Genomic DNA, 15,842 nt, shown 5'->3' on the forward strand with positions numbered 1-15,842 from the left:
ACTGCTTACACCACAGAAGACTGACATCTGTGTCCTCCACCACATTAACTTATATTAACTCCACTATATCAAATTCAAATTTATAAGAACAAATTGTAATTTTATGTCACTTAACTGCAGAGTGATAATTCATAAGCCAGGGAAACAGCAGATATAAATACTTTATATTTCACTTGAAGATGATGTTGGTAAATGAACTGACCCCACTGAAATACTCTTAACTCAGCTCTCCTGTAATGGTCTTCATAATCTGCACTTGTACCTGTGTAAGGCCTCACAGAACAACGACAACAAAATATTTACTATCTTCAGTTGTATATGGGGCAATAGAAGTAGAGTGAATTGGGGCAGCATCCTTGCACAACAAAAAACAAGGGTCTGCATGATGGACACTGACTTAAGGCTGAGGCTCCCCCTGCCCAAATGCAGAGCTGCTCCCTCCCCTGGAGCTTGAAAGTTGCCAGGAAGGCATCTAGAGGGAAATCAGAGGGTTGGTGATGTGGTCAGTGCAATGAGAGTTCTCAAGATCAACTGAATGAGATATTAGCACTGGGAAAGAGATGAGAGTCTGAGGCAGAAGTCATCTTATAACAACTTGCAGAAAAATTCCTTCCAGAAAACTGGACATCTTCAATATAAATTAAAATAAAAGTTAAATACTCAGGGAAAAAAACCCCACTACAAAACAAAACACACAAAGAAACCCTCCTGAAATGTTGATTGAGTGACAAAACTTCATATAGTATCAAATGAAAGAAAAAGCCAATAATTTCATTCAAGATGGGCAAATTTGCATTAATAATGTCCAATTCAACAGAATTTTGTAGATGAAGGTGATGGCAGTTTCATCATGACTGGTGCAGAAAAATGGGGAAAAAAAAAGAAATTTGAATAAGAACTGATACAGAGCTGAGAATGAACCCTCAACAAAACCACTTTGGGGAAGTATACTGGAAAGTTAATTTTCTGTTTCAGCTGCATTTAATCTATTAAGAACCAAGAGGATTAAATTTTTTCTACTGACATTAGTTCTTAAACAAAAATGATCTCACCATTTTAAGAGATGCTCTATGACAAAAGCAGTGTGACTTCAAATGCAGAGTTCTAAAAATCTTATAAACTATTTATAAACTGAAATGCAGGTAACTGGAGTGATGCTGTTTTTTTTCAAAGCTCATGTTTTTCAATAATGCTCAGATATAGCAGCAGAGGACTCAATTTATACAGCTATAGATACAAATAGAGACTGCTTGCAAAAAGTCAATGTAGCTTTTACAGAAAGGACAAATTCAAAACCAAAAAGTGGATCATCGCTCCATAACAGCTGAGGCTCTGCTGGTTACATGTTCCATATAAGGAGCCAAGACAGATTCCATGTAAAACACTAAAACTTTCTAAACCTAAAATTAAACTCTCTTATCATCTAATTCTGTATGAAATGCCAATCTTGTTTGGCAGATCACTGAACTTATCTGGACTACGCTGTAAGAGAATGTCAGTGTTGTGATCCAAAATATTCCACTGCCTATTTCTTCAGTCAGAAAAAGAATCCATCAAGGCTGCTTGATATAGTCTCAAGGCTGCTTAAAATTTTATAAACAAAGCAACTGCTATTAGAAAGAACCACAATGAGGAAAAATATTAGATAGTGCTCAGACTTACTTTAAAATTTAAAATGTGAGCAGAATAAAAAAGAAGAATTTTAGATCCCCAGGCTGCCAGGGTACTTTGATACAAATGTTTTCCTCTGTTATGTCGAAGATCCATCCTAACAAGGGACTGGCTGCCTGTATATGAGAAGCCCACAAAAATGCAAATGTCTCCAGTCAGCATACATGTGATGAGAAGCAAAAATAAAAAAAACTATATATCTTTCAATCTTTTCATTTGAGGAAGTTTCTTTTAGCACTTATTCTTGTGCCCTATTTTAGGCAAGGAATGATCTTTAAGTCACCCATGTTACTTTAAGGGTGTAATTTGAGAAACACACAGAGAAAATTCACAGTGAACATTAAAAGAGGAAAAAATTTTCAATCTGGAAATATAATTAGAACTATTAATTAGGCACATCACTTTTGGAATAAAAAATAACAAACAAAGTAAAAAAAGCAAACAATCCATTGCTTCACCCCTCCCCAAATCCCAGCTACTGCTTTTATGGCATAAGTGACAGAGCCTTACACTTTCAAAAGCCCAGCTTTAGAGGACCACAGATATCTTACATGAAAATATGTGAATCAGTCAGTAAGTCTAATTTTCTTTTGTTTTACAAGATGCAGGATTTATTTTCGTGATAAAGCAGTTACTTCTTACTTCTAAGTGCCAAAAACTCTGAAGAGCCAGAAGCTTGAGAGCAGTAACTGTGAGCTGTAAATCATACTAGCTTTTAAAAGCTAACACCAATATACCTACTGTGACAAAACAAATAGCAATTCAATCCAGCTTAACAGCTGAAAGTTATATTTTACTTTGAGCATTATGTTTTTCTGACCATTTTTGGTATGCCAAAGCTAGTGCATTTATAGGTGCATCATAAAACTACTTTTATAGAGCATCATAGAACTACAAATGCAAGCCAAACTTTTCTGTGCTGTGACCTGCATCATTCTGAAAGTTTTCACTCTCCCTACTTCTGCTGCTTTGCTAAAATGATCCACCAGCAACACATTTTTTTCTGTGAGGGCAACCTACTGCAAGGCTCATCTGTAGTTTCCAGAGTTACTGTTTTTCAAGGAGTTGAGTTTAGAACCACAGTTCCTTACAGGAAAACAAAGTTAGATTTTTCTTACCATTTTCATCTACAGCAAGTACACTTGCTCCCTTCCCTAAAAGCTCTTGAACTACAACCGTTAGTCCATTTCGAGCAGCAACATGCAGAGGTCTGTGAAGACAAGCAAACTCATATATAAACCTTAGAACAAGTAATGAAGTAAGATAGGTAGCTTGCATCTAGTTAAATGTAATATTATACTTCTATGTTATTTACACATTATACAAATATTGTAGATATAATAACTAAGATGGGAAACTCAGCAAATGTCTTTTCTTATTGCAAAGAAACTCTAAAATACCAGTTGTGAACTTTCTTCTTTCCATGGCAGCACACAGGGAGGAAGCAGCTGCTAGTAAAGATGTGCCTGCTTATGGACTTTATCATGTTAAAAAGTCAGAAACACTTGGCACCCTACTGCTGATAAATCCCCCACTCAACTGCTGTAACAGATACTGTCACATGTGAGAGTAACTGCATATCACTGCCATCACTCACTGGAGCTCTACAGCAGAATGGCAGCCCTTTGCTGCTACATGTAAATATCCATAAGAGATGCAGAAGCACTTCATCAATCTGCCTTCTAGAAACCACTATATTCCATTGTGATTAGAGATGAAAAAATATTTCACAGTATAATGCATGCAGCAAGAAAAGCAGATTACTTTTCAAAACCTCAAACTACTAACCATAAATCAATTTTGTGTTGATTTGCTCTATAAAGGAAAGTGTAGCTTTATCTCAAATATTCTAATTAGATCTTTTTCAAATGCAACAGTTTTTCAAAATTGGTTCCCATTGGCTTCAATAAAACCTTACTATCACGCAGCAGGAAACAGAATTATCGGCTTACTTCCCTTCTGCTTTATATTGCTCTTCATTCATTCTAAGATTCCTGAAGTTGTTTGAATTAACTATAAGCTGGAAACAAATGCCTTACTTATATATCAGAAATGCAAAAGATACAAACAGGAGCAGCTGTATCTATGGTACTTATATTAAAGTATTAAAAAATGCAAGAATTACCACAGATATACTGAAAAATGCACTGTAATTAAAATAATTTTAATGTAGATACCAACAATTTTAACGCTTATCTTGCCACAAAGAAGGACTTTGTTTAAGCTGTTCAGAAATTCAATTTAGTTATTAAATGTTTCCTAAAGCAGTATTATTTAAACAATGGTTAAAACCTTGCAATTTATATAAACACTTTATAGAGGTACAAATGTGTACCTATTTTATCCCATGATATCTCTTGATCAAACTATTTGAGCCAAGGCATGTGGGTGGAATTACATGAGCCTGTGGTAGCATACTTTCCCACATCTGTTCCCATCTCCTTTTTGCTTTTCCTTCTCCCAAGACATCCTTGTTTAAAGCCAGAAATGAGGCAATCAATCCTTTCCTGCTTTCTGGTTATCTCATGCTGCCTGAGGTGCACCATGGTGAGCAGCAAAAGCAAAAGAAGAATTCTTACTATTTTAACTCCTTAATTCAAGCAGGTCTCAGGGAATACTTGGAAGCACTGTATGAGCTTGAATATGGCAAGATTCCAGAAGGGATGTAAGGCCAGAATAATATGTGAGTTGCTTACAAGTTCCACTGTAAGGTGTTTTTTGGTGTTTTTTTTAGCTTTTTTTTTCCCTAAATGGTCTGTGATACCATTACTGAAGCAGTCTAATAATTCATGTGCATAACTCAGCTACACATTGTGTGCCAAGTATTCCCTGAACACAAACCCATTCTCCAAAAGGAAAAAAATGCAGAAGAGTTTAGTAGCCCATCTTGATTGGTATGACATACCACACATTTCTAAGGTTTCCTTGTGATTTAGGCTAACCAAATAGGTTTAATTCTATTTGAGAGACCTTCTTCAGGAAGGTTTAAGAAGAGTGTATTCTCCATGACATTTAATAGACAATAACGTTTCATCCTTGAAACATGAAACAGAAAGCATGCTGAAGAATAAAAGCACACTTCAGGCAGTTATTTTTTTTAAAGTAGCTATCTTTGAAGACCAAGTCTTAGTTTGCCTCAAGCTGTTAAATGAAGTGATTTTTAATTGAAAAACTGGATAATTTTAAAATAGAAAAACCTCAGTTTACAGGTAATCTCAGTGGATATCAGTAACTCCACACATGAATCGCAAGTTTTATTTATCATCCTATTCACCCACAAGAAAAAAAAACCATCCAGAGCTGTAAGTATGAGCAAAACACCCTTTCAATTCCAAATTGGTTCAACTCTTGGTACCTATTAACAGTTTAAATTCAATGAGTTTGAAAAAAAATCTGAAAAATATTCCTCTTTATGAGCAAGATGCACACCAAGAACTCATCTTTCAGACACGCTCCCTGCTGATACGTACGTTTGCAAGGCTGCGTTGGTGGCGTTGATGAGGTTTCTATCTGTAATCTTCTCCAGGATTAACAAGGCACTAGTTTCATGACCCTTAACACAGAACAGACATCTGTCACATAACAAATATTCTTCACAAATTGCTTTGAGTGTTTTCTCAAAGTAACAATACTTTCAAAGAGTGCTCGATAACACAAAGCTCAGCACTGATAAGTCAGACTGTGCACACACCTTGCTGCAAGCCAAATGGAGTGCTGTGTTCTTAGAATTGTCTTGCAAAGTCAGATCAGCCTTAGCACTGCTAACCAGCACCTCTGGGGAAATAAAGACTTTTATTAACTAAAAGCATACTCCTTAAAATCCAAACAGCAAAATGAAAACAGAATTTTGGCAAAATACATTCACAAGAACATGAACTGTAAGGCTACTTCACCCACAGTAAGATTAACAGAGCTAAGAGCAGAAATACATAAAGCTTTCTCTTTACCAACTGTATTCGTCTGTCCATTTTCTGCAGCCATCATTAAAGGTGTTTTCCCAGAAGAATCTACAGCATTTACTTGAGCACTGTGACCAAGCAGAAGCTGTAGACACTCAACGTGATCTGTAAAAGCTGCTGCATGCAGAGGTGTTCTACAACAGATCAAAAGACAATATGGCCATGTTCAGCCATGCTTTCTACTGTATTCAAAGGGGCATCCCTGCCTGTGATCCTACAAATAAAAAAGACTCTGCAGTCTCTCCCACTGATCCTTTGCAATCAGTATTGCTGGAGTTGTGACTGCTGCCTTTATAAAGTTCCTTTATAGGTTCAACTAATGCCACCCACGCAGTTTATAATAGAGATACAATTTGATTCAGAAAAAATAAAAGATGCATAAAGCTCTATCCACAAAATGAAAAAATTTAAAATGTGCTCTAAGTTGCCTGTAAAATAAAAAGTAGATTCAAGTTTACTGAATCAGAACAGAATTTTAAAAATCTAATATTTATTTCTAGCACGGAATAAAACAAAAACCTTTAAAGAATAAAATGGGGGGAATGAGGAATTAAGGTTAAGTAGCAAAGACAAACCCCCCAAATGACTGAAGAATTTAGCACAGCCACTGTATGACATTACAGACATTCCCTTTGCATTTGCACTCTTACCTTCCTTTTGAATCTGTTGAATTTACAATACCACCACCTAGTGTATCAATTAACATTTCTGCAGCACCTTCATTGTCATTTATCCTAAAATGAATTAAACAGACTGTTATTTACAGAATGATAAATCTTTTGTTAAATACAGCAATGAAATTTATGAAGAATAATTTTGTACTTCCTTACACAGCACAATGCAAGGGACTGAAAGAATTTCCTTCCATTTTCTGAAAAACTTCCTGTTCCAGGAGCAGCTCTACACAACTGTCGTGACCTAAAACAAATGTAAGAGTTAGGTATTGAAAAGAAGGGAAAAGGTCTAACTATGGCTTACAATGAAAAATATGTACCTAAATTAGATTAAGCAGTATTGTATTTGAAAATTTCAAAGAAAGACTGGTTATATTCAACAGGGCTGAATATTCAACATTAAGGAACCAATAAATTCTTGGAATCCTGAAAATCAAACTGACATGTAATACTGTAAACTTTATGAAATTTCCAAGGTACCTCACACTGTCTGAAGAACATCCAGAACACCTAATTGAATTCTTTACACCTCTGCATTGCAAACTCTTCTGTACATTCATCACTTTGTCTCCATGAAAACAACTCCACCATTTGAGGTTTATTTTTGTTCTACATTTAGTTGAAATTATCACCCAGCTGCATCAGCTCAGTAGTTATTCACTTAATAATAATTGGTGAAATGAAGGTTTAATCTCTTACTTCTTGATTTTTCTCTATCATGTCATTCAGAGATTAAATAAAAAACACCCTCTACAATGTTCTAAATGAACACACAGAACAAAATCTTTAGCAAAGGAGCTGAATGATTTTCCTACATTTTAAGGTCTCCCTCACTCTCAAATCCATGAAAAGTCTCAGTGAAGAAAAAAAAATTCTTATTGAATCACTTTTATATGATTCTTATGCCTACCATATTTGATATGAAGCAAGTTTAATATAGATTTAATCTGAAACCATTCCTCCTTATAAAAGTTATTTTTTGGGATGTGTGCGACACATTGCTATTCAAAGGTATTATGCTGAATTTCTTTAAAGACTTCTTGAGACATAAAACTAAACTAAGATAGTATATGACAAAAATGTAGGACAAAAGTAAACATCTCTTATGTATTAGTTGTTAATGCATTCCTCAAAAGATAGCATGTCTGTCATTTTCTCTCATTCAGTGAAAGGCACTGAAAGAGGATGTTGCTTTTGTATGAATATAAAGTTACTAATACTTCTACCCCAAAACCAAAACCTAAATGTAGAGGTGCATTTTGAAGCGTTTACCATTGTAGCAGGCCCAGTGCAGCGATGTGTAGCCGTGGTTGTCTGCCATGGCAGGGGCTGCATCCCCGCTGGCAGCGGCCTGCAGCAGAGCCCCCAGCACGCCGATGTGGCCGCACGCCGCTGACAGGTGGATGGGGGTGCGGCCCCGACAGTCCCGCAGCAAGGACTTAGCACCGTGTTGGAGCAATGCTTCCACACATTCCTCATGCCCAGTAACTGCCTGGGAGAGAGACACAGCAAAGGGCAGTTTGAAAATACTCCTGTGTGTAAGCCGAGGTGCAGAACCCAAGCAAGCAAACCTCAGGCAAATTCTGGCATTTTTAAGGCGTAACAAAATAAGCAAAATAAGTCACTATTTTTATTCCTAAAACCAGACATTCTGTTAGGAAAATAGCAATATTTTATAATACTCATGTCAGAGTATTTTCTTGGAAGAACGCTGAATGAACTACTAATCTCTTGGGCTCATTCAATTGTCTTATCTGGCAGACACTATAAACAAAATATTTGGCATGAGGCGCATATCATGCTTTTCTTCCTCCTATTAACACTACCTTCCCCCCAGCAAAAATCTCTACTCTAGGACCTCTCCAATCAACACTTTACAGCAAGATTAGGAGGTTGTAGAAGTCAAAAGGAATTCTGAGGGTAGGTAGCAAACAGGCCGAATGCATCTTTTGAATGCAACTAAAAATACAATTAAAAATTAAAATCGCAAGATGAGAATAATGAGACATTAATTAACACTACATATTAAGTCTTTATCTGAAATTAGCAAGTAGAAAACTGGAAATGAAAAAAAGGGAATATTCTCTTACCCCTCTGTGTAATGCTGTCCTTCCCCACTTATCTTTGGCATCTACATTTGCTCCTTTGTTAAGGAGTGAATAAACACAGTCGGTGTGCCCATTGAGAACTGACAACATCAGAGGAGTCCTAAGCAGAGACAGAAATAAAGTGGAAATTTACACTTGGAAATTTAACAGACTAGCACTCAGCTCAAGCACAACAACTGCTATCCTTCCACTCAACACTGTTAAGATTTACATCATCAATGACCTTCCACTCATTTGCTTTTTAGGTTTGAGAAAATAAAGTAACATGCCCCAGTTCAGAAGTCCTGATTAAGTAACTAGAATCCATTTTCTCAGAATCTGGGCATAAGACACATTTTAGTTTCCTCCCAGCTGAACATTTTTCACTCTCAACTTCATGTTTATTGCAATAATTTCCTTTTAAAATAAGTTAAAAATAATTACTGTAAAGTATTTGGTTTTTTCTTTTACAAAATGCAATAACTTGTGAAGAACAGAATGTCCATAATTTAAACTCACTGTCCATTTCCATCTTGAATGTCCACTGCATTCTGTGGCTCTGCATTTCCTATCAATAGCCGCAAACATTCTGAATGACCATTTGTAGCTGTAAAACATTATAAAAATATGGGGTTTACATTGATTGCCTTTGAGTATAGAGCTCAAACAGAATGGCAACCTATCTGCTCAGACTAAAGCCCATTAGCTTGAAAACCCACTGTACAATTTTACCATTGTTATAACTTAAATTAAAATACGAATACTAGAAAATTGTTAGAAACAACTGATTCCAACTATCAGCTGCCAACAGATTTTATGTATATATTAATGAGGTTGCATATATTAAAAGTAATTGGAATATATGCTTATACAACACACATAAGAAGGAACATTAAAGTATCGGAATTAGCATAATTTTTGCTTGTTTTAAGGCACTGGGAAACACATACCTAGCAAATCATAGTCAGATTTTGTTAGCAAGTGTAGCGTGCACATAGTTATAAAATAATGGAAATCACATTTAGAAAGGGGAAGGAAATGTAATGCATAGATGTAATAAACCAAGCAGTTAAAAAAAAAGGAAAATGAACAAACAGAAAATTGAGAAATCTCATTTAAATGCAACTCATGGAAAGATAAAATGATTGCTTCTTGGAAGGGAAATTATTTCTGACCTACAGCTGCAGTATTCAGCTCACATAAGCACAGCAACAATTCATGTTTCTGTAGCTGACAGACATGCTAACACAAGCTAGGAAAGCTCAATCAAATAGAAGAATGCAGCTTGTGCTCATGGACAACAAATCAAGTGGTTAGAATGATGATGTTTTGTACATAATGCTCTTTTTAACTGCAACACTTCTGTAATACCATTACTATAAATGTCAAATTTAATAAGTCTATTTTTAATGCAAGGGGAAAAAAAAAGACTCTCTTGTGGATTCTAGACTCAGAGAAAGGCAGGCCTAGAGATGTTTTCTAGGAAAGTCAGCAAGAAAACACTGCATGGGATTGCTGTTATTTTGAAAATGCTCAGGAGTCATTTAAATCCTTGGAAAAAAATCAAAGTAAGTTTTCATGTCTCTTCTCAAACTGCCAAAATTCTCCAAGACTCCAGTCATTTTTAGAAGCATTTTACTGCCAAGACAGGCAACGCAATTTGCCTTTCTAAATTTGGGCCTGCAGTTTGGGCTGTGTGAAAGATGAGGAGAGAAGTAGGGACATGGCTTGCACCTGTCAACACAGCCACTTGAATGGACAAGGACAATGCACCCTTCCAGAGGGAAGTGTGGAACGGCACTCTTGGACTCCACTGGTTTATTGGATTAATCCTGGTTCCTGCCTGCAACTCTCTTGCTACATGTTTCTCAGCACAGCATTTACCTTGAAAGTCATCCTCTATTCCTAAATACTCTTTCTTAGAACATTAATGACAGAGACTTCTAAACAGATTATACACTTCACAATCCAAAATTTTAGAGGTTAGTAGCTAGCACATACCTGCAGCATGAATTGGGGTCCTCTTTACAACATAATCTTTCACCAAGATTGATGCTCCCTGATTAATGAGCACATCTACACATTCCACGTGTCCCTTAAAGGCAGCAAGATCCAGTGGTGTCCTCCCATTGTTATTCCTCACATCAAGGTCCAGCAGTGACTGTACCAGCACTTCCAGAGCTTGATGGTGGCCATGATAGGCCTACAAGAATAAGAAAATTCTTCAATTTTCCCATCCTTAACATTTTTCCCTTTCTTGCCAGAACTACATAAATGAAACTGTAAAGAGACTATCCTTACTTTAGCATGCAGAAGAGCAACTGATGCAGCAGATAAGTAGTTACAACAGTTACAACTAATTTTAAAACCCCACAATTTCAGCAAGAAGATTGGTGTTTTTTTCCTATTTTATCCCTTCAGTCAGTCAGCAACTGCAACTACTCCCAGAAAATCATCTGTCTTCAATCAGCATAAAAACCAGAATTTTGACTACTGCACAATGTTTCATCGCTTTATGTTGTAGTTACATCATCCTCAGATTATGTCAAGTGAGGAACATAAGCAAACTTAAGTATTTCTTTTAGTTTTTTACATAAAATATTTTTAAAAAGCACCTGTAATAAGAATGCAGTACAAATAGCTTTCATTTACCACTATCAAAGATTATTTTTTACTTTGTAGATATATATATATATATATTTACATACTGCATGAGACTCTATTTTCAGAAAGTATTGAGTGTTTTTTCAATTGCTTTGAATTCAGTGAAAAGATCAAAGCTACACATTGAGCTGGTTACTCTGTATTTGGAATATTTTTCTATATTTTTTATACATATTTTTTAATTTCATCACTGTCCTACACTACTCCTTGTGTAAATCTTTCCTAAAGTATTGAGGACAAACATTTCTCATACTAAACAATTAAGAGAGTAAAACAATGTAATGATTAAAAAAGTCATAATTACTTATAGAACAAGTCTTATAAAAGTTTCATTAGCACAGCTTTTAATTAGAAGATTCCACATGAAAGCTGTTCCATGAAGCAAATTTCAAGTGAAATGCAAAAATCATCCTGTATACCTCATTCAGGAATATTAGTAAATATGTTTGCATTTTGTTTATTAACTTATTTTGAAAAAATCCAGAATGAATAAACCTGTGTAGCAACTGTCTGCTACCAGATGAGCTGTCATCACAAAAGAACTGAGAACTTACAGCTAAATGCAGTGGACTTATAGGTGCTCTGTTGTCTGAGTCATTCAGCATGTCAGTACCTGATGTTTCCATCAGCTTAGAGAGAAAAAGTCAGAGTGAGTGCAAAACCCCCTCACCTTTGAAAACACTCAGCAATAATTGCTACAGTTTCCCATATACACAGATTGAAAAACAAAGGAGAAAAAGTAAGAAGAATAGTATAGAATTACAGATGTCCTGATCTTCAACATTTTAGAGTCTGAATCAACTACAACATCTCCCTCATATTCATATTCCAACCCCAGTAGTTTAATTTTGCATAATAATGCAATAATTCAATAAGAAACGAAATTGAAATTAGTATTTTTTCTGAAGTAGCAATATGAACAATGAATACAGAGGGAAGACAAGGACAGGTGACAACAGCAGCAGGAAAAAAAACCCCAAACATCAGCCAAGTAAGCATTCTGATTAGGTGAAAGTCAGCAGAATACAATATGAAATGCCAGACAGCAGGATGGATTTCTCAGAACAGGAAAACAATTCTCAGAGAGAAAAAATGGACTCAAAAAAAGCAAAAGCATTAGAGCATTAAAATATCTATGTATATACATTTCTATTTGTGACTTTGAGATGTGTTCTGAAGTTTTACTTCTGGGTCTTCTTCAAGAGTATATTTAATTAGGTACATTAGTAGAATTAAAACATTCAAAGTATTTTGGCTTAAAAACAATTTCCCATTTTAAAATTGTAAAATCCAATTTAATCTAAACTATAGTTGAAATGGTATAATACATTCATGCATTGAAGAAACGGCTGAATAAGTCTAAAAAATAAGCAGTATTATTAAAACTACATGTTCCCTTTTGCTCTATAGCAGTACTTAAAAAGTGAGAAATAATAGACTTACAACATCTAGAGGCGTTTCACTTGCAATCTGTAATTAAAAACATCCAAAATTCATGTTTGAATACATTTAAATATGAAAGAGCAATTTTAATAAAAATACTGAAGTTGTAAAAGACAGCATATCAAATAACACATATATTTTTGCAAAGGGAGCAATAAAAAACTAACTACGGCTTTATTATCTGAAATTCTATTCTGTGGCCACTAGTTACTCTAACTGCATGAACTATTTTATAAGGCATCCTTTCTTTACAGGTTTTCCCCACCTTTTAATTTTCTCCTTTCAAATGACATTCATGAAATTTCTTAAAAGTTCTCAGTGGGATAGTTCTCACCACCACTTTGCTGGTGGTTTATTTCAGCCACCAGCAAAAAAAAAAAAAAATAGTAGTGTATTTTAAATTAAGACACAAAAAACACCTAATATCCCACATCTTCAACCAGCTGTCTTGTCATCTGAGATTTTTTCATCTTTTTAAGCCAGTATCTAGCATCCTAGCTCCTCACCTTGCTTCTATTTTAGGAATACCAAATGCTTAAATTTATCTGCACTGAGGCTGAAAATTATAATTTTATTTCATAATTATTTTTAATAATTATAAAATTATAAAAAAATACTGAAAATCCAGTATTGACCCAGCTGACAGCCAAGGTGGAGGAATCCCCTGGCCTCTGCAGCACACCCTGTGAGAGCAGCAGTGACACCTTTCACCCAGGATATGTTCTCTTACCAATTCAAGACACAAGCGATGACCATAGGCAGCTGAGTAATGAACTGCATTGTATCCTTGCTTGTCTCGGATCCCAGGGTTGGCATCATTTCTTAGCAAGTATTCCAGGCACCTATTCAAATTGACATATGCAACCATGTATCTAAATGCTGAATTTCAACTTAATGCTAAGTGATAAATTGTTCCAATTCAACTGGAAAATAGAATACAGCACACAGGGACACTGATTTAATGTACAATATTGGCTAGGACTAGAGAAAGCTACCTCATTGCATCAAGCATAAAGGTCAATAACAAAGCTTCAAAATTTGAAATAATCCTTCTCTGCAGACATCCTGCATCTTCTGAGTTATCTGACTTGGTTAAAACTAGTATTTCATGGCTATTTTCCTCCAGCTAACACAACTGCAGTTACCTTTGCTAATATCAATGATTACTATTTTGTATGCTTTTCTGCATTAATTCCTTCTTCTCTGTATGCTATATGCAAAGAAGAGAAGCAGATCTCCATGGTAGCATACAAGAATAACACACACACACATATGCACTACCAGACACAACTTTTAAAATTTGTTTATACAGTAAATACTCAGTTGTTGTCATACATATATCTCACCATTCCTTACTTTCACTGGACAAATTTATAGGGCAGAATATGATCAGCCCAGTTTCATCCACACTCAGTCGGGAGGATGGGAAATGGGGGATTCAAGTCAGCTCACCCTCTCCCTAGTTTTCTGTTTTTAAGAGACTCCATGTGTGCACACTAATGATTGCAAGCAATAACCCTGCTATTTCATACTTTTATGATGACTGTAATTCTAGCAACATTTTCCAAAGTCATTATTATGACCTTGAACTTGCTGGTGAAGCTATTCGTTATTCTGAAGTGTACATCAGGTCATCATCCCTTCTTTTCTCTGGGATCACTAAATATTTCCTTATCAGAGGTGCATTCTCACTTCCATAATTTTTTGCCCACCATAAACAAGGATTTGGTATGTAGCGAGAAAGGTAAAATTTCTTGAGTTTTAAAGAATAACACATGTAACATAAGATGCAAGTAACTTTAAAACTAGTTCAGTATAGCTAATAAAAAGCTACTTGTAAAGCATACCTATGTTTTGAACCAATCAATTCAGGTTTTATTTGCCCAGTAAATAAATGCCTAGACTTCATTAATGACAACTGTGCTTGCATGTTTTTGTTTGAATTAAAATGAGATGAGATTTATGAAAACCCAAAGACAAATCAGTTTGTCTCATTAAGTAAGAATTACAGTTCTTACATTTCATTTGTCCAATCATCTAACTTTCTTTTTAATTTGCATCAGTAATTTTGTGTTACCATTCATGGGTGATTAACAAATGTTACATGTCACTGGCTTTGGCTACCTAAATTCCTACAATACACTAAATACACTGCATGGAGCCAAGTCTGCTACAAATCCTCAAGTACCCAATCTTTCCAGTGCAAACCAGATAATTATTTTCGATGTTTTTTTGGATCCAAGAGAGAGATTACTCCTGCATCTTTCACACAACTAACTGTCCTCAACAGGTCTCTTAAAGAGGATATTAATCAAACTTTCTGAAAGCCCAGGTAAATTAAATTTCTTTCTCATATATTAATTCTTTATTTATTTTATTTATTTTCCATTAGAAAAGTATAAATAGAAGCAACATTCTTTTTCTCCTCTAAAGAGAAAATTATGAAATCATGGTTTTCTCTCTAGTCTTGGTAAAATGGGGCTTAATGGTGTTTATTCCAGATCAAAAGCATTTGTTAAAGATACAAAGAAATACTTTCAAACAGGAATAAACCGGAAAACAATTTTCAACAAAAACATCCCTGTCTCTACAATCTGTCTTTAAAGATGTCTGAACAAAGACCATAAAACTGCATAAATATTTTTGGAATTTTATGTAGATGGTTTCCTGACATGTTTTTCCCAGGCTTTATATTCTGACTCCAGTAATCATTTTTAACTTCATTCCTGTTCTGAATGAGCTGAGCAGTATTGGTTTTCCAGCTGTTATTACTCATCTTGGGGCATCAATATAAAAAGCTTCCCCTCAGGCCATTCTGCTTTGCAGCCTGTCTTCCAGAGACCCAAATGTTAATGAGAAGGGCAGCAGCCCATGGGCTCCAGAGATGATGCTTTGAGTTACCTCCCAAAACTCTGCAGCATTGTCATCATCACTCCTGCTCGTGCCTTTTGTAAGACAGATGGCAAAACGATGTCATCTGAAGAACCATTATAGTCTGGAGGTTTTCAGACCAACTGTGAAGCTAAAATTAATCCTAGCTCAACTTGTAAGAGGGCAATTAAAGTAAAATTATCTCAGCAAGCTCCAGCAGGAATTGATATTATTTCTAAAGAGCAGCAGACAATTTAATTTTGAAATCTGGCTTAACATAAAAAAGGCACGTTGTTCAAATATAAGTTAAATGGCCAAAAAAGTACTCTTTATTTAGCCTTCCAAACCCAATCTAAGTTATACACCACCTCATTCTTATTGCTATCTCACCCTTTAAAAGGCGCTGTATTAAAAAAAAGGTGATTTGGCACGAAGCAGCACTTCTCCAGGGAAGGTGTCACTGTGTGCATGTG

At 35.5% G+C, this 15,842-nt stretch overlaps 1 protein-coding gene across 7 annotated transcripts in view; it reads right to left on the reverse strand.

Annotated features, from left to right (window-relative positions):
- ANKRD28 (ankyrin repeat domain 28) overlaps positions 1-15,842 on the reverse strand; it is a 119,951-nt gene that overhangs the window by 4,098 nt on the left and 100,011 nt on the right. For 6 of the 7 annotated variants that reach the window (XR_011679555.1, XR_011679556.1, XM_071429276.1 and 3 more), the window contains 13 exons: positions 13,229-13,340; positions 12,499-12,525; positions 11,610-11,684; positions 10,393-10,594; positions 8,911-8,998; positions 8,395-8,512; positions 7,577-7,796; positions 6,461-6,548; positions 6,281-6,364; positions 5,619-5,764; positions 5,363-5,445; positions 5,142-5,224; positions 2,790-2,881 (listed from right to left, as the gene is read on the reverse strand). Coding sequence is in view for 5 of the 7 variants with exons in the window: in XM_071429276.1 (XP_071285377.1) it covers positions 2,790-2,881; positions 5,142-5,224; positions 5,363-5,445; positions 5,619-5,764; positions 6,281-6,364; positions 6,461-6,548; positions 7,577-7,796; positions 8,395-8,512; positions 8,911-8,998; positions 10,393-10,594; positions 11,610-11,684; positions 12,499-12,525; positions 13,229-13,340 (1,418 nt within the window). In the remaining 2 variants the exon portion in view is untranslated. Of the gene's footprint in view, positions 1-1,662; positions 1,788-2,789; positions 2,882-5,141; positions 5,225-5,362; positions 5,446-5,618; positions 5,765-6,280; positions 6,365-6,460; positions 6,549-7,576; positions 7,797-8,394; positions 8,513-8,910; positions 8,999-10,392; positions 10,595-11,609; positions 11,685-12,498; positions 12,526-13,228; positions 13,341-15,842 lie in introns of all 7 variants that reach the window. The other variant, XM_071429275.1, reaches the window with a different exon arrangement.

This window comes from Agelaius tricolor, unplaced genomic scaffold (assembly GCF_023055355.1).
Source record: "Agelaius tricolor isolate 1412-34295 unplaced genomic scaffold, bAgeTri1.0.p SCAF_6, whole genome shotgun sequence".
Lineage (NCBI taxonomy): Eukaryota > Metazoa > Chordata > Aves > Passeriformes > Icteridae > Agelaius > Agelaius tricolor.